This window comes from Harmonia axyridis, chromosome 3 (assembly GCF_914767665.1).
Source record: "Harmonia axyridis chromosome 3, icHarAxyr1.1, whole genome shotgun sequence".
Classification (NCBI taxonomy): Eukaryota; Metazoa; Arthropoda; class Insecta; order Coleoptera; family Coccinellidae; genus Harmonia; species Harmonia axyridis.
Genome location: NC_059503.1, coordinates 34,628,986 through 34,653,436, shown reverse-complemented (window position 1 = coordinate 34,653,436; position 24,451 = coordinate 34,628,986). Strand labels below are relative to the sequence as shown.

Here is a 24,451-nt window from a genome sequence, read left to right as displayed (position 1 = left end):
TTTCTTTAAGATTAACGAGTAAAACAATCAGATTATACGGATGAACCATTACTTGAAATTCGAATGCGCCCACGTCCAACATTGATTAATATAATGGAATTCGGTATGAAATAATAAAACATCTTATATTTATTGAAAAGAATAAATTGAAAATGCTGGAATGGAATCATTTCTTTTATTTTGCATTCTAAGGAATCGACAATCTGATAGGGAAATTGAAAAGAAAAATAATCCAGAAGCCGCCCCAAGTGGCAATGAATTTCAGCAACGTTTAGCAAAGCGAACGCCAACAAGCCTGATGAGTGCTTGTGTTTTTTAAGCGTCAATAAGACGTAAACAGCACTATGAGGGGATTAAGCGACATCTGTATCTTACGAGTATAATCCATAATACGGCAGCTTCGATGGTTTTTGATGTTTATTAAATTTGTTGTTTCCTTGCTATTGTTGCTGACCGAATTTGAGATCTCATTCGGTACTTTAGATTTCTACACATGTGGTTTTTGTTGATCAAAGTTAAAATGCCGCTCTTGAATTTTGCCGCCCTAGGCGACCGCCTATCCTGCCTCCTCCCTAGCGATGGCACTGAAGGAACCAAATATTCAGCAGAGTTTCAAATATTGAACGTTTTAAAAATTCAATATCATTCTAGTAATACTTGCCTCGTGCACTATCTTAAAGAAGCAGTTTGCTAGAAAATAAGAATCATATGTTCGGTACGCTTCGATCTTTCAGCAGTATTTGGTGAATAGTATGGTGGTAGTAGAGTTAGGTGAATAATATCTGAAAATAAATATGATATTTTACTTTTTAGAAAAAAAAATTCTTCTAGTGATACTCATGTATCTTTGTGAGAACTTTTTTAAATTATCTCAGAAACCAGATTATGTCCATTTTAATATTCGAGTCAAATATTTTATAAGGAAAGCGAGCCAAATACATAAAATAACAGGGATGTTATGAAAATTGAATCAGTCTGTCAGGAAACTGTCTATATTAAACGAATGAGGTTAAAATTTTGTCAACAAGCTATGTTCATTAATTAAGTCCTTGCACCTATAGATCCTTAGTATTCATCCCGAAAACATCATCAATCCAGAAATAGCTCCGATATGGGTACTTTAGCGAATAGTTTGTTCATCAATTCCGTCAAAGATTTGCCATAATAAGCAGCGTACTTAGCGATGACTTCTTTGTACAACGGTTCCCAATTATCATTCAGAACTTTGAGCATATTGTCGGCAAGCAGTTTGTTTCCATCGAAGAGATTATCCATATAGAATACCACCCTATTCAGAACTATTTCAAAAGTGAATTTCTTTGCTCTCAGATATTTTTCATTTCTCTTTGAATAGATCTCAACGTCAAATTCTATGTCTCCCTGAAAACCCTCTGAAATATAGTAGGAGTTAAATACAGACAGTTTTTGAAAAATTCAATATTTATTTTCTTTAGAATTTTTTTTCCAAAGAGCTTACCAAGTTTGAGGGATCCTTGTCCGTGTCCAACGATCGGAAGAACAAGGATTTTACCATCAATTTTGTATGAAGTGTTCAAATGAGCGACTGGAGCTATGAATTTGATTGAGATTTTGCCTTTATCAATGTCGAACCTGAAAAAAATCGAAATATTAGATATGTAAAATTATGAAAGAAAAAAGCATGGACAACCATTATAAATAACCCTCCCCCTCCCGTGGGAATTTATGACTTTGCCTTTTTCTAACGGTATTACCTACCAGATTAGAAGTAAAATTTTTTGCCGATTTTAAATTACAGCATTTTCCAGAAAATAAAGAAAAACTGAAAAAAAAACCACAAAAGAAAAATTTTCTGAATTAAACGCTGAAATAATCTGGTTCAAAGCATTCTGGAACATCAAGCAGTTCGGGTTGCAATGAATCTTCTTTAATCCACTCAAATTTTGTGGAGGGTTTAGCTACATGTGCTTTATTTCATACGTAACATTTATGGTTGAAACGTTTTATGTGATTTTCTAGTGAATTTTGCTTGGAGTCAGGAGACTTTAATCCACACCTTGACTGTTGGACAGAGAAAATACAGGTGTGGGAGCATACTTTTGTGAAAACAAATCAAACCGAAGTTTGTTCATATTCGTGTATTCCTTATCATTTTACAAGCAACAAACGAAGGTCAATAACGTGTCTGTCGGTGATGGTCCTAATGAAGTTAGGATAGGTACAAACTTCGAAAACTTTTTTCAGATTGCACAAAAAACTTTCCATAACGAACAAAACAACTATGAACCCATCAGAGTTCAGTTAGCTAACGGTTTCTCAATTCCAATTTTTGAGAAGTATATATAGGTTGTCAGTTGGTGAATTCAGTTAGTAGTTTCGAACTATAAAGCCCTGATGAGGAAAAATTATATAAAAAATACATAAATCCCGAAAGGTAAGTCCGTCTTCATGTTAATTTAGTTATTTTATGAGTTGACCGTTTACTCAATTTAAACCGCTTTGGATATTTTGAATTTTCTTTTGGTTGGCCATATTTTTTGGAATTGTATTTCAAGACGAAACTCGTATTCATCATAAAGATATATCATATTGTGAGGCAATGGCACAATGTTGTCAATTTTTGAAAATTATATTGAATGACCTTCAGACACATTTAACTTTTATAATAAAAATATTATTAGAAGCAAAGAATACAAATATGTACATAATACATATATTTCATATTTGGTAGTTTTCATGAGTTTTTTGTATTTTTCCAAAATATGCTATTATTCAAGAAAAAAACACCTAAAACCGTAAAGTATCTACATGATAAAACAAACAAAAAAATTTAGGTATGTCTACAAAATTTCCATGAGGGGAGAGGGTTCCAAAACCAGCCTTCGCTCTAGAAACAGAGTTCATTAAATCTATCAATTATCTTTATCATCAATATAGATTAAACAGTGTGATTGATAAATAACTATACATCCATTTATTGTGAATGCAGTATGAATTTATTTAAAAAAAAATATAACTCTTGAATGCTTTCATAGATTTACATTAGATTTCAACGAATAAGTCTAGGATAACAGCCAATATTCTAGTTCTAGTTAATAACCAGTATCGCAGGGTCGGACTGACAAAATTATATTTTTAATATTATATCTAGTGAACCACATTCAGTTTACCAAAAACAAATATAATACATATAAAGGAAATAATGAGTGATGAGGGGTATTGGAAATCAAAGAAAATGTATAAGGACACATCCCTCAAGGAGAAGAGCTAACCGTTGACCCGTGTTTCGGACTTTTGGCCCACATCAGTACGGTGTAAAAGTGTTGGGATGAGCAACATTTGGTGAGAAACAATAAAAAACAGAGTCTACAACAGAATACAGCCACCCAATTGAGGATTCGCCAGGCACGCCATTGAACAGTTGGGTATTATCATAGTATAAAGAATTCTGTACCTATACTATATTATATTACTATAACGGAAGAAATATAGAGTTGGAACAGTTCGGTTTTCAAAGCCAATATTCCACTGTGCAACAAGTGCTCCGAGTAGTGGAACAAATCACGGATAGATATAACCGTAAACAAGTCACAGGGGTTGTGTTCTTCGTTGTAGCCAAAGCGTTTGATAACGTATGGCAGACCTTATAAATATAAAAATTTATCCTGAAAAATCGAAAAATATGCGTGGGCACTCACAAGGGTGAAAGATTGAATATGAACTAGAATGCTTGAAGACAGGTTGAATGTATTGGCATTAATGCATATATATAGAACCATTTGTAGCAGTCTCAATGTTGAAAATATTATATAAAAATACGCTTGTCAAAAAATAGAATTTGTTTTTAAATTTTAATATTTGATCATATGTATTTATTTAATAGGTCTAGTAAAAAGGAATTCATTATTTCCCAATAGATGACTTTAGTTATCTTTATCTCGCATTGTACAAGTCCGATCGGGTTTCAGTATATGGCGTTAGAAAGATGAGATTTCGCACTACAAAAACATTCTGACAGTTTTGTGATGAGTTGACTAAGTTAAGTTTGAGTGCGCCACAAAGATGGACACTAGCAAAAAGAAAATACGCTATATTTTATAGTTTTTCTTAGATAAAGACAAAAATATCAGCCAGGCGGCTGAAAATGTAAATATTGTTTTTGGAGCTGATACTGTAATAGCCTATCATAGCAATTTTGGTTTCGTCGATTCCGTTCCGGTAATTTCGTAGTGCACCACGCACTGGAAGGCCAATCAGGGCCGCCGCCAGGAGCGGCATACCGGACATTTTGCCGGGGAGCCAAATCGTAGGGGCGCAAAGTCAGTTAATAAAACACGGATTTTTGCCCCTTTAGGAATTACGTCGTTTTTTTGCTATAGATTTATAAATATAGAGCGTCATGCGTTTAAACAATGTAGGACGTTTTGATAAATTTGACAAGGTGATTTTGAGTTTAAAAATACGATTTCATATAAAATTGAAAAGATGCCTGACAGGAATAGCAGAGTTTCCTTCAAAAAAAAATCTGATAAATTAGCCAAAACAGGGTGGTGAAATTTCATTTCGCCGGGACGCTGAAATGCTCAAGAGCTTAAGACTGCACAATAAATCGTTTGGAACACTATTTGCATAAGGCTGATCTCAAGAAGATGCTAGATGCATGGATACCACACGAGCTAACGCAAAAAACCGCATGGACTGAATTTCCACTGCGAATCATTGCAGAATCGCAATAAAACCGACCCATTTTTGAAACTCTTGGTACCTGGTGATGAAAAGTGGATCGTTTATGACAACGTCAAGCAAAAACGGTCGTGGTCGAAACGCGGTGAGCCCTTCGGAGACGCCCATAAGGTTTTGCTGTGTGTTTAGTGAGATTGGCAGGGAATCATCTACGAAGAGCTGATCACCTAAGGCACAACTGTTAACTTGGAACTGTAGTTATCGAACGGAACAGCGCATATTTGACCCTAATTGGATCGTTCTAACTATGGTAATTGAAGCCTTGTTCTTCATGCAAAAATAATGGTTTTCTTTTTACTACACCTTATACTTTCTTGCGCCTGAGTTCTCTTATGAAATAAATTCACATATATTTATGAAATATGTGAAATTTTTCTTGAACTTGATTTTGTCCTACAAAAATTTTGCAAACTGAATATGATTTACTAAAATCCATCTTTCTATAAAAAAAACACTTGACCCAGTAGGTACCAACAAAAAATTCCGCTATTTTGCTAACCTATATGAGCCGTGTTTTTTTATGCCCCCCCCCCCTCAAACATCGTCTGGATCCGCCCCTGCTTGAGGCAGGTTTCCCACTCTCCATGGTTGAACTTATAGCTTCTTACCTGCATTCTCGCAAGTTCAGAGCTAGAGTTGACGGAGTATTGTCTTCAGAGTCTTTCAACCGGAGTTCCGCAAGGATCTCTGCTGTCTCCAATATTGTTTACAATATATGTATCCGACATGCCAAAAAACGGAGAAAACCTCCATGGCACTGTACGCTGACGACACCGCCATTCTTGCCAATTCTTTGTGTCCCAAAATGGCAATGAAATACCAACAAGACGCCATCTACAGACTTCAATCGTGGTTTGTTCGATGGAGAATTGAAGTAAACCCTGAGAAGATCGAAGCCGTTCTTTTCAGCAGAAAGAAAATGATCCCCAAGGACACGTCGTAATTTTCGGTAGGAGGATCGAAGGGAAAAACGAGCCATGTATCTGGTAGTGATACTTGACAAGAAGCTCACTTGGAATCAACACGTCACATCAGCTGTGACCAAGGGAAAGGCAGCAGCGGCAGTGTTGCAATCGCTACTTTGCAAAAGCAGCAAAATGTTTCTTTACAACAAGCTTCTTCTCTATAAATCCACCATTCGGCCGGTCATGTCTTACGCATGCCCGGCTTGGGGATACGCCGCAAAGACACATCTGCAGAGACTTCAAGTCCTGCAGAATACGATCCTGAGATGAGCCGTAAATGCACATGGTTTGTCAGCAACATACGGATAAATGAAACCATTCCTAGACGACCATCTAAAAGATCTGAGCGTGAAGACCTTCATTAAAATGGAAAATTATGCAAACCCTCTTATAAGGAAGGCTTGCGACTATGATGAAAAAACTTCTAGGAAACAAAAACGACCGAAGATGGCACTTCCCTAGGAAGTGTGTGTTAAAGCCAAACCCTAACTGACACAGAGATTGTGTAATGATTACACAAATCTTCTGTCTGAGTGGCATATTTCCACCTGCTAGAGCAGATCAAAGTAGCTCACCAGAGGTGAATTATATTGAGATGGAGCAGTAAAAGGCAAATAGCCTTACTACAAAAGAGAAAGGAGTTCTACAGTATTCCATGGTCTTATACAGGATATTCCAGAATAACGTCAGAATTATTCACTATTTCAAGAAAGATTATCCCATAAACGGAGGTCCCCAAATGAGTTTACCAAAATATCGACATTTTTCAAATAAAGCGTTGCAAACAAATCATTGAAACATATTGAAACTGTTCATTGATGAGATAAACATTTTTATTCCCAAAAAAAAAAACATGACAGTCTTAGTTTGAGAACTTCATTACTTTTTCATGAAATTATGTATTAAAAATATAATGTTTTTTGGAAACGCTTGAAAATGAAAATATCGAATTGGAGGAGACAAATTTATCCAAAAGTTTCAAATTCGATTTTATTCTATTCTTATCGATCAATCATATTCTCCTTCCAAAATATGGATGAAAAAATCTTACGTTGACGCTATATTCTGTACAACATTACAAGTACAAAAAACTGAAAAACTTTGATCTTGAGGTCTACGGAATCTACATTTATAGCCAAAAGAAAAAATAATAAATTTCTTATTGTCGCAAATTTTATCCATTAGTTATGGCAACAGTTTCATTTCTATATTTGGAAGATTGATATCAGGCTGTGGCCGCAGAGGAATCATATTATATATGTACTTTTGGCTCTTGAGTTTCAGAGGGACGAACATATTTGAATTCGAATTCATTATCAAGAAGTGAAACCTTATCGTTTAAGACAATTCCCGGCTCAGAATTGGAGAATCACATAGTGACGCAATTATATGACGCTGGAACAAGCAATAAAAAATTAATGAGCCCGTTCATTCTGATATTGGAATATTTCAGGAGATGTAAAAGTCAAATCGGTACTGCGATAATATTTTCTGAGAGCTAATTAATTGAGTTCACAGCATGTCCTTCATGCTAATTACCCATATAAAATCCAAACATCATTTGGAAAAATTAAGTACATAGCAGATAATAACAGACGAGTGAGATTATAATCTGATGATAATAGTACTTCTGATCGTGATAAAATGATACAACGCACATCAAATCGTTTATTTTCGATTTTGAAAGTCCAATCAATTCGGCATTTTCAAATCTCTGTACAACGTCAACAGCATTGGCTCCAGCTCCTATCACCATCTCTCCAATATAAAGAGGATCTAGGGAGGGAACTCCAAGATTGGGAATCCCTAAAACACTGAATTTGAGAAAAAAGATTCGTCATAAATACTAGGTGCTCACCATTCTCAAGTTTCGGAAGAGCATCTTGTATGGCATCCTTTAGGCATTCTGTATCTTTCATTGAGCACTTCTTGAAATCATCAGCTAATATGTAAACAAATCTTTATAAATATTTCGGTTTTGATTTCTCTTGTTCATATTGTGTAATATTGCATTTCTGTGAACAAATATACTGGCAGGTTGCGAAATTATCGTAAGTAATTGCACAAGTGCATCAAAATTACCGATAATTTTGCATGACAGCGTGTTGTCATAAAAACTGCATGAGTTCATTTTCATTTTTGGAGAAAGAGCCCGACACCGAAGGTGGAGGGCTCTTTCTCCAAAAATGAAAATGACCGAATGCAGTTTTTCAAAGAAAACACGCTGGAATGCGAAATTATCCGGTCATTTTGATGCACGAGTGTAATTCGGGGGAATATTTCCCGAATAAACTGTTACATCACTTGTCAAACTGATGTAGAATGGAATTGCCATAGATTCGAACTGTGTAAGATGCATAGAAACTATGCATCTATGAACAGGACAATTATCGCAGTGCAGTTTCGCTTCCTACAATGCAATTATCGCTGTAATTTTCGATAATTGTTCTCCATATACATAGAATATTTGACAGGAGGGAAATATTCATTCCAATTCATCACTTGAATAGGTATATTGGCATAATGGTCAGTATATTTTATAAAAGGAATGCAGGTTCAGTAATAATACTAATATGTACAATCAATATTTCAAAAGACATAAATTCCTTACTTTGTTTTGTGAAATATCAACGCATGCCGAATTTTGAAATTGCTACCAATGCAAAAAAAGGATTAAAAACATATCTAGCATAATTGGGAATTTTAGATTATGCGTACATTATGACAATTTTCTTTAGTATTATTTTTTCTTAATCATTTATTTCTCCTTATTATTTTTTTATGATTGATTGATGCTTTTATCAACTGTCTGAAACTTTGAACAGAGGATAAAACTGTTTATTTCTAATAATGAGAAAACATTTAATTACTCAGGTGAAATATGCTATAACTTTGATCCTTTCAATAAGTAGTTGATTCTCGTTATACTCCTAATACCAAAATTGGGTCGTTATTTATTTTATTTTTTTATTCAAGACAAATAGGAATACAAACAGGTAAACCCCAATACAGCATTCACAGTTTGACAATTAATACCTATATCATACAAGATATTGAAATAATGAAAACAAACTATAAACTAAAAATTAAACATAACATTATCTGAGAATGATCACCATACTGAAAAAACAAAGGGCAACTTTAATTTTAAAAGTCTTTTCAATTCATGGAGTTGAACATTGAAAATATCAACATCACATGAAAAAGAATTAAATGTTGACAGCCTTCTACACAGTGGCGAATTTTGGGTTATATTAATTCTACGGAAAGGAACCGCGAATAAGAAGAATAAGGGATCTTAGTCTTCTCTCCGGTACTCTAAAATCGATAGATTCATCTAAAACGAAATCCTAATATTTATTCTCCATAATGAATTAATTGTAATTATAATTTAAAAGGTTCGAAGTATAAAAGGAATATTGGTCAATCTTATTTCTTATTTATATTAAAAACTGGTTGATATTTCTATTTCATTGGATATTGGGGTTGAATAGAGCTTTTTCAAAATTCGAAATTTTCATTGAAATGATGTTTCAATCGACTATTTCTTCCTGTTATATTTCACATTCAGTGGTTCGTGAGTCAAGAAATTTTCTCTTTCGAATTAAAAATAACAAATTCATGTTTTTCATTAATGTAATTGAATCAAACGAAAATATTGAGTATTTTGTTTTAAAAAAAGTTCGCAATAGTAGAAAATCTGTTAAAATAAATTTCATACTCACGTAATTTTTCTGAGCTCACTAACTCGAAAAGCAACAACGAAAAACAAGTGAACGAATAACACAAAAAAAACATTTCCAAACTAAAAATTGCTTTGCAAAAATTGAATAAGATACCAACTGGAAAACCTCAATATCTTGAGTGATTATATACGAGAAGAAAATAATCAAAATAAATATACTAACTGACAAAGAAACTGCAACACCCAGAAGGAACTGTTTAAATTTTAATTTTTTTTTTTGGTAGAACATAGAGGACCTTGATACTATAGCAAGGAGTAAACGATTGAAATTTATAAGAAAAAACGAAGGGTTTACCTATTTTTTCAATAAATTTGTTAATAATGTGTTTGTCCAACGGGCTTATCTATACACTCCCCAACACGTCTCGGCATTGATGCAATAAATTTAATATTTCTTCTTGAGGGATACTATCCCAAGCTACCTGTAATTCATGTCTCAGAGCCGCCAAAGTCCGTGGGGGCTGGGGTAAATTTTTCTACCCATGATGTCTCAAACATGGGCGAAAGATCGAGGTATCTGGGCGGCCATGGCAAAATATTCGCATGGGTCGCTTCGAAAAAGTTTAAACTAACTCTGGCAACATGAGATCGGGCATTATCTCGAGCCGGTTAAGATAAGGGAGAACTATTTCCTGAAGGTAACGCAGCGCTGTCATGTTACCTCGAAGAAAGACTAAAGGTTACCTACTTGCATGCGTGCAATAGCACTCCATACCATAACGACTACTGTCTGTTGTACATGACACTCAACTCAAACTGAGGTTCACGTCTTTCTCCCCGACGTCGTCTAACCCTTCTTCGGCCATCATGTGCAACCAAGGAGAATCGAGATTCATCAGAAAAGACGACTTGATGCCATTCCACATTCCAATGCTGACGTTCTCTGCACCACTGTAATCGTTGTCGGCGATGCTCAACCGTCAGAGGTAACACAAAATGCGGTTGATAATACTGCAGTCCAAAAGAGCTTATCCGGCGGTAAACCATTAGGGCAGTTACAGAATGACCTTGTTCTCCTAACCACTCATCAGCCAAAAATCGAATTGTCGCAAATCGGTCTCTAATGACCATACGTCGATCTTGAACTTCATTTGTGCCCCTTCGACGTCCGATGCCTACTTTTCTTCGATTTTGGGCATTATCAAACCACGCTTGCCAACATCTCATAACTGTATTTGGATTTCTGTTCGTACGGTTAGCGATTTTTCGAAATGACAATCCCGCTTCCCATGACCAATAAGTCGACCTCTTTCAAATTGATTTGGATAACGTGCTCTATGCATTTTCACTAAACATCGACTTTGGATCGCCTCGAACATCTGGTTTGTTGTAAAATTCAAAAAACTTGCAAAAAACGACTGAAATATTTAAGTCACAAAAATTGTTTACACGAAAAAATCTTCACAATTTTTTTCTCCAAATTCATTCATTTACTCCTTGCTATACTATCTATGTTTTACCAAAAAAATTAAAATTTAACCAGCTCCTTCTTGGTGTTGCAGTTTCTTTGTCAGTTAGTATAGAAAGAAGCGTAATAATCACCAACAGGAAAAGCAGGTTTTTTTATATATGAATATTATACCCTTGAAATTGATTACCTACCTTAGTCGTTTGCGAAGTGCATTTCGAATGCATCCATTTATGCAGCAAACATAGAAATATAAATATCCAGTATTTTCGGAACAACTGTTCTAACTAGGTTAAAATTTGTTTATGTAGAATATTCACATCTTTATGCTGAATTTCATTAGAATCGTTTCATCATAGCCCCTCGTCAATATAAATTATGACCCGTTGTACACATCCGATTTTTTAAGTTTCCTCGCCGTTGCGGGTCCGTATCAATTTAATGCACACTACTCCGGAGTAGTGGCGGAGCTGGATCAATTAAATGCACACTATGCCTTTTCAACTCAAAATTAACACTTAACAAATTCAAATTGAGACAACATTCGTTTCTATGTGAATTCGTTATTCCACTTTTGTATCTCTAAAACACATTCAATAAGATTAATTTGAAAATATTTGGGATCTTTCATTTTTACATAGAATATTTTTTTAATTGAACTTTGGTAAAGATTTGTTCGCTTCTCCCTTTTGACATACAATAGTTATTTCCCTAACAAGTGTGGAATGATACTTTTACGCAAGAGACTGCAGTTGCTTTCGAGTGCGGAAAAGCACTTTCCACATGAGTTAGGAACAATATTTTTCCTACTAGCGTAAATAAAACACTTTCCCGGAGAGTTTTTGTCTTGATATCGACTCACGTTATAAGAAATAAAATTTTGTGCGCTCAGCATCATAAAGAAACGTATATTTGCGGAGAAACCCTTGCAATTCACTTTCCGCGTGCATAATCGTGCGGAGAGAGAATAGCAGGGCTTTTTTTCACACGAATTTGCAAAAGTACTACTTTTCAAACGTCAATGCGTGTGGAAACTGGAAAGTAATATTTTCGAAACGCTAGTAGGAGAAGGTAATTTCATAGAAAAAATCAAATTGAATAGCAATAAATGTCGTCCCAATTTGATATTATTCATTCCCAATTTGATATTGATTATTCCCAATTTGAATTCATTAATTCCCAATCCCCGTTTTTTTTACCCAAGGGAGGGGTAAGGGGGATATATCCTCCCAAAAGGATTATCCATTATAAGTCACAACCTTATACATATATCACAAAATTATTATCAGTAAGCGAACTTTTTCAGGAAACTTCTTCAAAAAAAGGAGAATTGATGCAGGCGAATCTTCAAGTTTTTTGCTTTTGAATATAGTTAACAGCTGACACTTCGACAGGTGAAAATCAATCTCAAGAATTATCTGTAAATTCAAGGGACTTCGGAAACGAATAACCAATTTTTTTGACTAATTTAACAATTTTTTCTTCCAATGCTGCTTGCAAACAATTTCATTACTTGGGGCAGATTTGAAGGGCTTGAGTGGGACACATTCCAACATGGTTCAACGGCGTTCACTCGGTTTCTGAATGCTGAACACTAGTTACAATGATGGCCATAATCAGTTCATCAGGAAATAGGATCATTCATTTTTCCTAGACCTTGGCGTATGGACACATTCATGAACTATACATCAACTGGAAGAACTGGTTTTTGTAGATAGTCAAAATAGTGGCTTGTTAACAGAACAATTCTTCTTGAAAACTTTGAAATATGTAGAGATTCATACCAAAATGCAGCGAACAAGATCCAATTATCATTTAAATAATAATGATAATAATAATAGTGCCTTTATTAGGAGAAAAAAATATAATATATGATAGTCTAGCCACTTAATCCCAAATTAAAATAAATACCAACAAAAAATAGAAAAGAAGAAACAATAATCTTGAAACAGCAGCATATTCAAGCTACTTGGCTTGAGCTTGACTTGAAATCAACGCTACTTGAGCTTGAGCCAAGTAGCTTGAATATCGAGCCAAGCCGTGAATCCCTAGTGAGATCATTGAGAAAAATATTGAGGGAAAGATTGTTTTGATTTGGGATTGAGTGGCTAGACTATCATGTATTATAATTTTTTTTTCTCGTGAATATCTAGATCTCACAGAGAGCAACCCATATGAAATTAAATAAACATTATGTACCTTCACTGCACTGTAAGTGAAGGAGCGCTGAAGTATGGCTAAACTGAATCTAGGCAACGCAAGCCTTTGTCCATGTCCAATGGTAACTTCATGAACATCGCGCCTAAAAATGAACTTTTCCTTTGAATATGTAGGAACAGAGGAACTCAAAATTCGTTGTACAGTTATCGTCATCTGAAGCCGAAAAATATTTTCGACCCTGAGCCACGCAAGTTGATTTATGCCAACACTTATTCCCCTATCATATTTTCTCAAGCCAAAGATAAACCGGTAGCATGAGTTCTCTACCTTCTGCAATCTATACAACAGAATCAAAACGAGGATAAAAAATTGTCAATCCATAGTTTAATTTGGACAATACTAGTGACTCACAGAGATACCTTCGCGAGGAGAAGTGCAAAAAATGTCCATGCCGATACAAATGACGCAGTGCAAGAAAGGATCTCTTCAACAGCAATGAGACCTGTCATGGAGAACCACAGGGATCATTGAGCAATCCACTTTCAATGAAAATCTTGATCGTGCTCAAAAATTCACGAATGCCTTGTTGTCCAATCGAGTCGAACTTAACTTTTTCTGGCCACCAACATCTAGTTAGATGAGTTCGTGTAAAATCAAATAATCCAGCGAAATCATTGATGTAAATAACGAACAAAAGGGGTCCAAGAATACTGCCCTGAGGCACTCCCATCAGCAGTTGTCTCTCACCAGATACATATGTAGTGCCATCAATATTCAATGCTGTTTCTGCCTCCTACCACTCTTTGCTCTATTATTACCTCAATCACATTATAACCTTTTGCACCTTAAATCTGATGGGCTCAATCGATTCAACGAGAAAAATGACTAAAAACCTCAGAATCAGAATAAGCATTTTTGCAACCTAATCTGATGATCAGTTTTGAACAAAATTTTTGAACAAAAAACGCTGCATACTTGTGTATACTTTTCTCCGGAATAAAAATGTGGAAATATTCAGGATGTCCCTAAAGGCGTAGAAATACTGGAGGTAACCCCCAAGATTTCGCAAAGGCGAACGAAAATTTTCACATAAAATGAAGGAATACCTTTTTTGAAATCGACACAGCAGTAAAAAATCGGACGTTTTCAAGGTCTATGAGTTTATTATCGCTTTCAAGATCGAGGTTTATTATTTTCCTTTATCTATCCGTTTTGTCGACGTCGCTCCTATCTACCATCTGTGATTTTTGCATTCGTCATTGGTATACACTTACCCGTTGTTTTCGTTTTTTGTATCGCCTGGTGCTCCAATATTTTATTCTTTTGATATTTTTGGGCGCCCCTACACCCTTGCGCCCGTGGCAAGTGCCACCTTTGCCACGCCCTAGATACGGCACTGAGAGGATCATAGCTAACACTCAAAGAAATAAATAATTTCAATGATTCAACGGAATGATCTCTATTTTTACAATGTAACTGGCAAGAACTAAATTGTATCATGTTTATAGACTCAATAAAATTTTTAACAAGCAGTGTTAGAATTTGACAATAAAGCCAGGCTTGCTGCAGGTGATTTTAAATTATTATTAATTATAATCGATTCCTTGTGAGTCTAATTATTTTCTGTACCTTGGAATGAAATGAAAATGCTAATAAAAAATTTATACCCTCCTCAAATCTTTTTTTCGGTGGTTATAAATTGACAAATCTAGTTTGAGGAGTAGTTCTGATAGTTTATCTCATATAGATTATTACGGAGATGAAACTCTTTTTGCTACTCTCCACTTTTTTAGTCAGTGCACTGACAGCAAATATGCGTAAGTTTCTCTCACAATTTATATATCCCGTTTTATTATATCACTTGATGTTGTTTTCTTCTCGTGGAATCAATGTTTCGTATGAAATCGTAAATAAATATTTCAGCGGAAAGTTTTCAATTTACTGTAGTGAGTTTGGTTTGAAATTAAAATGAATTACAACGAATATTGAAACGAATTTGATTAATTGTTAACAGAACAATCTTAGATAAGTTAATGATGTGTGATAAATGATGTGGTCCAATGCTTTTATTTCGTAAAAAATCACAAAATATCGAAAAATAATTATATTTTCTGGAAATTAGAAATAATTTCATCTCAACCCATCAAAGTAAGTGCTCAAAAAAATTTTCCGCCTTGAGCTTCACAATAACCGAGACTATCATAAAACCCCACCCTCGCATTCGACTACATAGCTGTTTTTACCGAGTTTGTGATGTCAAGTTTTATTCTGGGCTCTTTTTGATTTCTGTAAATTTTTGAGTCAAGGAACCCCACAAAAAATATCAAACGGACTTAACTCCGATGACCTTAATGTTCTATTCTTTCTAATTTGGACTTTCGGCTTTTTTATGCAGTTCTTTCGTCTTCTTGATATTAAGCATCGTATAGGTTTATAGTAAGATATCAACCAAGAGTTTCTTCCTACCACATGCATGCATAAATATTTTCGATTTCTATTTCATTGAACAAGTAAAATATATATTTAGTAGTTGAACTTAAAACAAACAAAAAACCGAAACTATTTAAAAAACCGAAAGCTCACTCAATAATCATTTGCTTTCAACTTTTGAACATTCTGAACATATAAACTAAAATTACAAAGTATCTACTTAAATCATTAAATTTAAAGGAGCTAAGGAGTTGAAACTACTATTATTAAATTGCTTTCAAAAAAGCAACTTGAACTAATCGATGTGTAGGTAAAACTTTCTCATAAATTCCAGAAAAAATAAATATACCGAAAAAGTAAACGTAGGACAGTCCACTAGAAATATTATTTCTCAATAACAGAAGCAAAGGGGATATTTATTTAGAATCGATAATAATAGTAATCTTTATTGACCTAAAAAAACATTAAAAGTTAATATGAATAAATTCGCCATCGCTAAACATTTTAACTGGGCATGTAATATGAGAAGAGAAATACCATTGAAATTTTGAAATTTTCTAGGGAAATTTGTTTCGATACGATGTATATACATATAATATCAAGTTAATTTGGTTTTGTTCAGTTTTGAAGCATTCTTAGAATATGTATACAACATTATAGGTTTTTTGATCACTAGACGATTTAAATAAGACTGCCATAACTGGTTTTCGGTCACAACTTTTGAAGTCAAATTTCACAAATATTTTTAATTCAACTTTCCGCCAAATACTCAGATTAATTTCACACATGAAGAAAAATAAAATTTTCGAGATTTTCGAAATTTTCAGTAATCAATTATTTTTCAATTTCAGCTGCACGTTTCAAAAAGTGTAATTACAAAGATAATGTATGTTTGAAGGATTCACTACAAGATGCCTTAGGAAAAATTTCGAAAGGTGAGTTGATTCATATTTTTGTTCTATCGAAAATGAAGAATGGTCAATTTTAATGGCTGATATTACGGTATTGCTAAATCCTACTATTCCATTCAGGAATTATTGACATCCCGGGTGGCTTTGGAAAATCGAAATTAAGTTGGTACTGGCTCATTCAGTAACATTTTGAATTGCAGATTTCGGGTTGGCATAAGAAATGTCATTGACAGGAGGTTAGATTTCAGTTTGTTTGTGTTATTGGTTTTGATCGAAGAAATTTTGAAACTTAAAAGTTGTATCAATTTCAAACACACATTGATTAGTTTATTTGAGTATTTCTCTCAGTACTGTTTGAAAAAAGAAGAAGGCAAGTCATTACAACCTGGATTATAAGGGGAAAAAAACCTGTGCAATACGATTTCACCTTCAAATAATCATTGAATGATTTGATTGTTACCAAAAGCCGAGCCAAAAGCAACCAATATATCAGCCTGGATGAAATTTAACCAAAAAGCATCTGGATTTTAATCAATCAAAGACAATATTACATAAACTTAATTGGTTCCAAGTTCAAAAAAGTTAATAAAAGGAAAATTCTTATTGATAAACAGAAAAATATAATGAGTTGAGTACGATTTTATGGTGAATACTGAGAATATTTGCAACAAAATGTGAAATTCATTTATCTGGAGGAAACTTGGTTATTTGAAAATGCCAGCATTATTCAACAGTGGACTCTAGAAAGAAAACAAAATGTTTTTCAAGTATATTCAAGGGCAAAAGTAGAAGGAGCACTATTTTGAATGCTGGATATTTGGATTTTTACCTGGATGTTTTGTTTTGACAGTGGTGATCATGAGGATTATATAAATCTATGAAGAGAGAATTATTTTATAATTGGATTGCTCAACAAAGTCTTGGCATTGCATCTATAGTTTATTTATATTCTATATTGAAATCAAGTATTGTTATATCTGTTTTTTTGCTCTTCAATGAGTAATCCAAAAATTTAATAAATTCCAATTGCTTTATAGAATTTTTACTGAGTATTTAATATATCAGGTGTGTGAATAAGTCTTTCCCGTTTTTTGTAAGAGATGGCGCCACCAATACTGTGCGAGTATTTAATGGTTACATATGTCATAATCAAAGCTTATTCATCTGTCAACAATTCCACACTAACACATTAGTTGAAATTTTTTCGCATCATAAATTTTTGAAATCGTGAAAATGTCGAAATTTGAGCCGAGTCGACGTCATTTGCGGGAAGTTTCACTTTATTGGTTCAATTTGAAGAAATCTGCTGCCGAGGCGCATCGGTTGCTTCAGGAAGCTTATGGAGAAGGTTGTGTCGATGATTCAAGTGTTCGCGGATGGTTTCGACGCTTCAAAAGTGGCGATTTCGACGTGGAAGACAAGGAGCGTTCCGGGCGGCCGCAAATCTTTGAAGATCAAGAATTGGCGACTTTGCTTGATGAAGATTCGTGTCAAACGCAAGAAGAACTTGCTGAAGCATTGGGAGTTGACCGAACAACCATTTCCAAGCGTTTGAAAGCCATGGGAATGATCCAAAAGCAAGGAAATTGGGTGCCGTACGAACTGAAGCTGAGAGACGTCGAACGGCGTTTTTTCACTTGCGAACAGCTGCTTCAGCGACATAAAAGAAAGGGTTTTCTGCATCGTATCGTGACTGGCGATGAAAAGTGGATCCGTTACGATAATCAGAAGCGAAGAAAATCATGGGGACTACCCGGCCATGCATCATCATCGACGGCCAAGCCAAATATTCATGGCGCCAAGCTCATGCTCTGTATATGGTGGGACCAGCTAGGTGTGGTTTACTATGACCTTCTGAAACCGAATGAAAGGATCACAGGCGAGGTCTATCGACGACAATTGATGCGTTTGAGCCGCGCACTGCGAGAAAAACGGCCACAATACTCCGACAGGCACGACAAAGTTATTTTGCAACATGACAATGCTCGCCCACATGTTGCACAGCCGGTGAAAATATACTTAGAAACGCTCAAATGGGAAGTCCTACCCCACCCGCCGTATAGTCCAGACATTGCTCCGTCTGATTACCATCTCTTCAGATCGATGACGCATGGCCTGGCTGACCAGCACTTCCATTCCTACGAGGAAGCAAAAAAATGGGTGGATGACTGGATAGAGGCCAAACCGGTCGAATTTTTTCGCAACGGGATTCGTATGTTGCCAGAAAGATGGGGAAAAGTTGTAGCTAGCGATGGCCAATACTTTCAATAATTCATTTGTAACCATTTTTTCACAATAAAGGCTCAAAATTTGAAAAAAAGCGGGAAAGACTTATTCACACACCTTATATTATATTATAATATATTCAGAAGAGTAACTTCAAGAATTTCTTCACCTCTTACCCACTTAAAGATAATAATAGAATGCAATAAAATTTTAAAATTCACGAATTAACAATAATTTCATGCAAAAATGCTTTTAGTGAGTGAGTTGAAGCTGTTATGGGCAAAATAATTTATGTAATTTAATAGAAACTAGTATATAAGCATTTCAATAAAAAACAGAAAACTCGAGTACAAATAGTACCTATATTTTCCATACCTGTTTAATCAATCATTCATGTCATGAACAGTTTCAATAAATAGTGACTTTAGAAAGTAATTTACACATCGGCTGATAAATTGGTTCCAATTTTGAAAGTTATAGTACAACTTTGATGTCAAAATTTTTCATATATGTACTAAATGGATTCTTTGAATTTTATTACTGTATTATTATGATATGGCTCTTCCATTCACTAAGCTACACTATTTAAATTTATCAACCAGTTTTTTCTGTTTCCTTCACCAGTTTAGACACCACAGTTAAAATGATCCATAAGAGTTATTTGATAAGAATTTTGCAAGCAGGTTGGTATCCAATGTCCATCAGTAATGCAACAATTTTTGAAGAGCCTTTGGTGAAAAGGAATATGTATATTTTAATGATCTTCAATGGGATCTTTCATGGGCGACTCTTAAATGAATAGATATCTCTTCATTGGATTCCCTTGAAATGAGATAGCATTTCACTATATTTTTACGTTATATAATCTGAATTTCAATTTATGAAATCATGACTGTATGCGTCCCTTCGTAATAATCGTAATTTCGAAAATTCAGGATCTTTTGGATACAAAAATGATGAAAAAATTTAAACTGGTTATTTCTATGATGAACCATAGCAATTTTCGGTGATGTTTTTGTAACCAGAAATAAAGCCGCGACTAGACGTTCATGGCCTAATTCGATGTCAATAATTCCTGAATGGACTGTAATATAATATGTATTCTGTATTCTTTCTTGAAGGTGTGCCTGAACTTAAAGTCCCTTCGATCGATCCACTCGTAGTACCGGAGCTTGTCGTACCAGCAGGAAGCGGTATTATTAAATGTGTACAACACTACAAAAACTTAAGTCTTCTTGGAATTTGCAGTCATAAAGTTGCCAATTTCACGTGAGAAATAATTTAGATTTCCTATTATTATTATTATTATTAAATGAAGTTCCGTCATTCTGATTGAATTTATTTTTAGTTTTGATTTGGAAAAAGGAAAACTACAGTTGGATGCAACATTCGAAAAAATTAGTATGGAGGGTATATATCAAATCAATGGGAACGTCCTTGTTTTACCTGTGGAAGGAAATGGACTATTTTCTATCAGAGGAGGTAAATTAGCTAATATCTATATATGTTATCATTCCATTTTATTACTCACATTCAGTTGAGATAACTAAATAAGAAAAGTTATTATACACTGATCAACAAGTGCTAGGGATCACTTATGAACTTCTCTTCATTTGTATTTTTTTCAAGTTATCTCGTGAATATCTGTACATTATATGTTCTCTAAGGAAAAATTAAGATGTTTTGAGTTGATTATATCAAAGTCTTCCTCACTTCATCGGCTCTTGTTCACAAAATCGATTATTATCTGTAGGCTGTTACAGGTGGAGTGAAAAGCAATGTGGTATTTGTTATTAAATCTGTTTTTTCTCTCGTTCAAACACATAAGGTGATAATAATTGAAGAAATGAGAACAATATCAGCTTATCAGTCATGCCGAGAAGACGTTTGGCTCATGTGCAACTGGACCAAATCATACGGTGGATACAGGAAGGTTTGTCCCAGCGAGAAGTGTCCCGGCGGTTGAATGTTTCGCAAAGTGTCGTGAGTCGGGCTTGGAAAAGGATCATCCAAAACGACTCAGTAGCTTATGTTCATGGGGGAGGTCGGCAGCGCAGTACAACAGCTGCCCAAGATCGTCTTTTGATCCTCAATGCTAGGAGAAATCCCACTTACCTGGCGTCGCGGCTCAATAGATCACTGAGAGTTGCAACAGGAGTTCTAATTTCGAACCAGACTGTAAGACGACGACTACATGTTCGTGGTTTGAGAGCACGTAGGAGGGTACAACATCCCCGTTTGAATAGGGAACACCGGGTTCATCGACGGCAATGGGCTGAGGAGCACCGCAATTGGACACTTGAAGATTGGAGCCGATGTTTATTTACGGATGAGTCTAGATTTCGTTTGGTCAACTCCGATGGACGTATTCTTGCTTGGAGGGAAAGAGGTCGAAGGTATGCAGAACAGTTTATGGTACCCACAACAGCTTTTGGCGGAAGTTCTATATGTTCTATATATATATATATATATATATATATATATCTATGGGGAGGCATTTGTTTGAACCAACGCACAGAGTTGGTTGTTCTGCAGAACACCACCATGACCAGCCAGAGATATCACGATATGATTATTGAACCCATAATTGTTCCGTTTGCGGCTGCCGTGGGCGAGAATTTCATTTTAATTGACGATAATGCCCGTCCACACCGTAGTCGCCTGGTTAATGAAGCGCTAGAAACTCATGCTATTGATAGGATGGACTGGCCAGCTCGCTCTCCAGACATGAATTGCATCGAACATGTCTGGTCTGAGATGTCTAGATAATTGTCAACCTTAGAACAACCGATCAATAACCTGGAGGACCTTTCTAACACTTTACGGGGTATTTGGACGAATTTGCCCCAAAATTTTATGAATCGTTTGATCGAAAGTATGCCTCGTAGGGTAGAATGCTTGAGACGAGCTCGTGGGGGACCAACTAGATACTAGCTTAACCGAAACTTCAGCATTCTTGTGGTTTCATCATAAATTTTTTATGTTATTCAAACACAGAATTTTGAGTGTTCCTAATAAAGTCTTTTTTTCTCTCCAACTTTCCATTTTTTCATTCTTTTCTCAAGTGAACCATATTATCAACTGAAAATACTCTGATATCTGACTAAATTTATAATCTTGGAGCGAATATTTCAGAAATAAATTTAGAACAAGTAAGTGATCCCTATCAATTGTTGAGCTGTTTAGATAAAATATCGGTTATAGGCTTTGAAGTGACTGATGGATAAAACATTAGATGAAGGTAGAAACATATTTTGTTGTTTCGAACTATTCCTGCTACTTTTTCGGGATAATAATACCTGTTGCTCTCCTTTCCCAGCAAGATCTTCATGAATTGAAATAACTTGCGACTCAAGCGCAGGTACCTATAGGGAGACTATACTATAATATTAATTTGAATGTTGAAAGTCCGCAAAGGAGTTTTATAAAAAAATCTTAATTTATTTGTTTAATTTTTCTGTTACTTATTTTTTCTTTTGTTACTTTTTCATTGTTATAAATAACCGCATTTCATTTTTAATGCTTACTTCAAGTAAACATGCATAATTATTGTTATGGATATTGAATTTTGAAAATTTTCAAAATAGACCCAAAAATAATATTAATATACACAGTGGACCACGGTCGATGGTACCCTGGACTTTTACGGAGAAAGAAAGGTACGATTTGTTTCTTGGGTAGGAACCACTGCTCCATCGTCCTAACTATTTTCAGCACTGAGGTGTTGCCACATATTTAAAAGAAAACTACTAACAATTTAGATATTCCGAATAGAACCTCCTGTTTATTATTACTTTTTTCGATCTGGCAAAGCGTCTTGATTATTCTAGTGTTAACTTCTTTGTCCCTATCTTAGGCGGTTTTTGATAATTGATTGATTCCCTTCTTTTTTGTGCAAAACATAATTTCAATTAAACATTCATAATTTCAATACTTGGAATCCTAGAAAGCTGTAATTTTAGGTCATTTTAAATTTCCCTAGCTATGCAATCATATTGTCAAACTCATCTATCTACATTATTTATCTAAGTATTACGTACGACAAACTGAGAGACATTTTATTTGAATTTGATTGAGTATGTGTATATATCTGATGCTTTCTTCAAAAATTTATTGCGTTCAAAAAACTCGATTTATATACATAATACATTTTATTAAAAATTTTTAATGAAAATTTTAATGAAAAACTCCATAACAATACTTACTTATGTATATAAATCGAGTTCTTTGAACGCAATAAATGCTTAAAGCAAAGAACACCAATTTTTTCATTCATCTGTCATATAGTGTCATCCAAAAACTCTTACGTCAGTACTTATAATACTATTTTTCAGAAAAGGGAACCACAACACTGTCGATGGATTTCGACACTGTTTCAGACAAAAATGAGAAGCATATAAAAGTGAAGAAAATATCGCTTATCCTGAGACCAAGCCACCTCACCTTACAATTTGACAATTTATTCAATGGAAATAAAATGCTAGGGGACAACATCAACAAAGTTTTGAACGACAACTGGAAAGACATATTCAATGAATTGGGGCCTTCATATTTCGAGGCTTTTGCTCAAATAATCAAAAATAGCTCGCAAATCTTTTTTGATGCTGTGCCAGTTTCAGAGTTGTTTCTGGATAGATCTTAAAATGTTTTCTAAGAAATGAATTGATGATTAATTAACTACCCCTCTTGAATAAATAAACGAACATGTCTTTGAAATAATTTTTTATTTGCATTGCATAAATAATAATCTGTATTTTTAGCGCATAGCTTGATTCATTTCTACAATAAAATATACTTATGGCTATGGGTATTGTGATGTACCCAGCTAGGGTAGGTTCGGTCAATCGTTATACAGTTGAAGGAATGGTTAATTAATACTCTCCAGACTCATCAAAGGGTATTTATTTCTTACTGCACACTGTACTGATTACAGATGAAAACTCAGAATGTGAGCATCAAATGAATGAATTACAGACTACTCCTGAATAAGATCATTCTTACTACTTTATGTATCTAGCGACATGATATATATTTACTATTTATATTGTATATTCACAACAACCTTGCGAGTTGATAAATACAACACGATCGACAAGGGTAAACATAGTAAATATAATTATATTTTAAGATGGTGTTTGGTTATACGGACCTTGTCGTCTCAAGTATGAAAATATACAGGTTCTTCATACTGATACATACTACAGTATATTTTACTTTCTTTTTTTACTCCATATTCATATTATTATGATATGATATATTCATATTATGATATGAAGATAGAGTCCCACCGTTGCCAATGAAGAGGCCAAAAGAAAGAATCATACTTACCTGCATTTTCACATTTAGATTGAAAATAGAATTTCATGCAAAATTTATTGATATTGATTGTGTAACCAGTGTCAGAAAATTTTAAGGAAATTTCGGATAAAATACCCAAAATTTCAGTGGAAATGAATCCGGCCAATTCGATATTTTGAGTGGATATTTAAAATAATTTCAAGCTCAGTGCAAACATTTCGTTTTGATCTTCGTTCGAGGGTTGACTTGATCTTGATCTTCAGAATGGAGGTCATGGTAGTAGTGTCATTTACATATATGGCTAGATAGATCAGGACAGGCTTGGGGCTGAGTATGTTGAATATAGTAGAAGAAATAGCAAACTACCTTTGGGTCCGATTTATGAACTTTCTTCGTTTTCAACACAAATAAGTTAAGGGGCCACGGGTATAAATTACATAAGAATAACTTCAGAACGATGCTATTCTTATCCAATATAATAAACTCTACTTGCCTATTAGGTTCATGTGCAAACCTGCATAAATTTATGCAACACTCAAGTGTACTGTACTCGACACGTGAAAAGATCAGTTAGTTCCACCTAAAC

General features: G+C 34.6%; 2 protein-coding genes across 2 annotated transcripts; one reads left to right on the top strand and one right to left on the bottom strand.

Moving 5' to 3' along the window:
* Window positions 1-974: 974 nt before the first annotated feature.
* Window positions 975-9,543, bottom strand: LOC123675795 (protein takeout-like). The gene is made up of 5 exons (XM_045611315.1): window positions 9,413-9,543; window positions 7,546-7,629; window positions 7,346-7,493; window positions 1,478-1,611; window positions 975-1,391 (listed from the first exon to the last, which is right to left on the bottom strand). Exons 1-5 carry the CDS (start codon window positions 9,483-9,485, stop codon window positions 1,090-1,092), a joined length of 741 nt encoding a protein of 246 aa, XP_045467271.1. The 5' UTR covers window positions 9,486-9,543; the 3' UTR covers window positions 975-1,089.
* A 5,135-nt stretch (window positions 9,544-14,678) lies between these two features.
* Window positions 14,679-23,283, top strand: LOC123675797 (protein takeout-like). Its single transcript, XM_045611317.1, has 5 exons — window positions 14,679-14,817; window positions 16,282-16,365; window positions 19,689-19,836; window positions 19,916-20,049; window positions 22,902-23,283. Exons 1-5 carry the CDS (start codon window positions 14,760-14,762, stop codon window positions 23,207-23,209), a joined length of 732 nt encoding a protein of 243 aa, XP_045467273.1. The 5' UTR covers window positions 14,679-14,759; the 3' UTR covers window positions 23,210-23,283.
* Window positions 23,284-24,451: the final 1,168 nt, after the last annotated feature.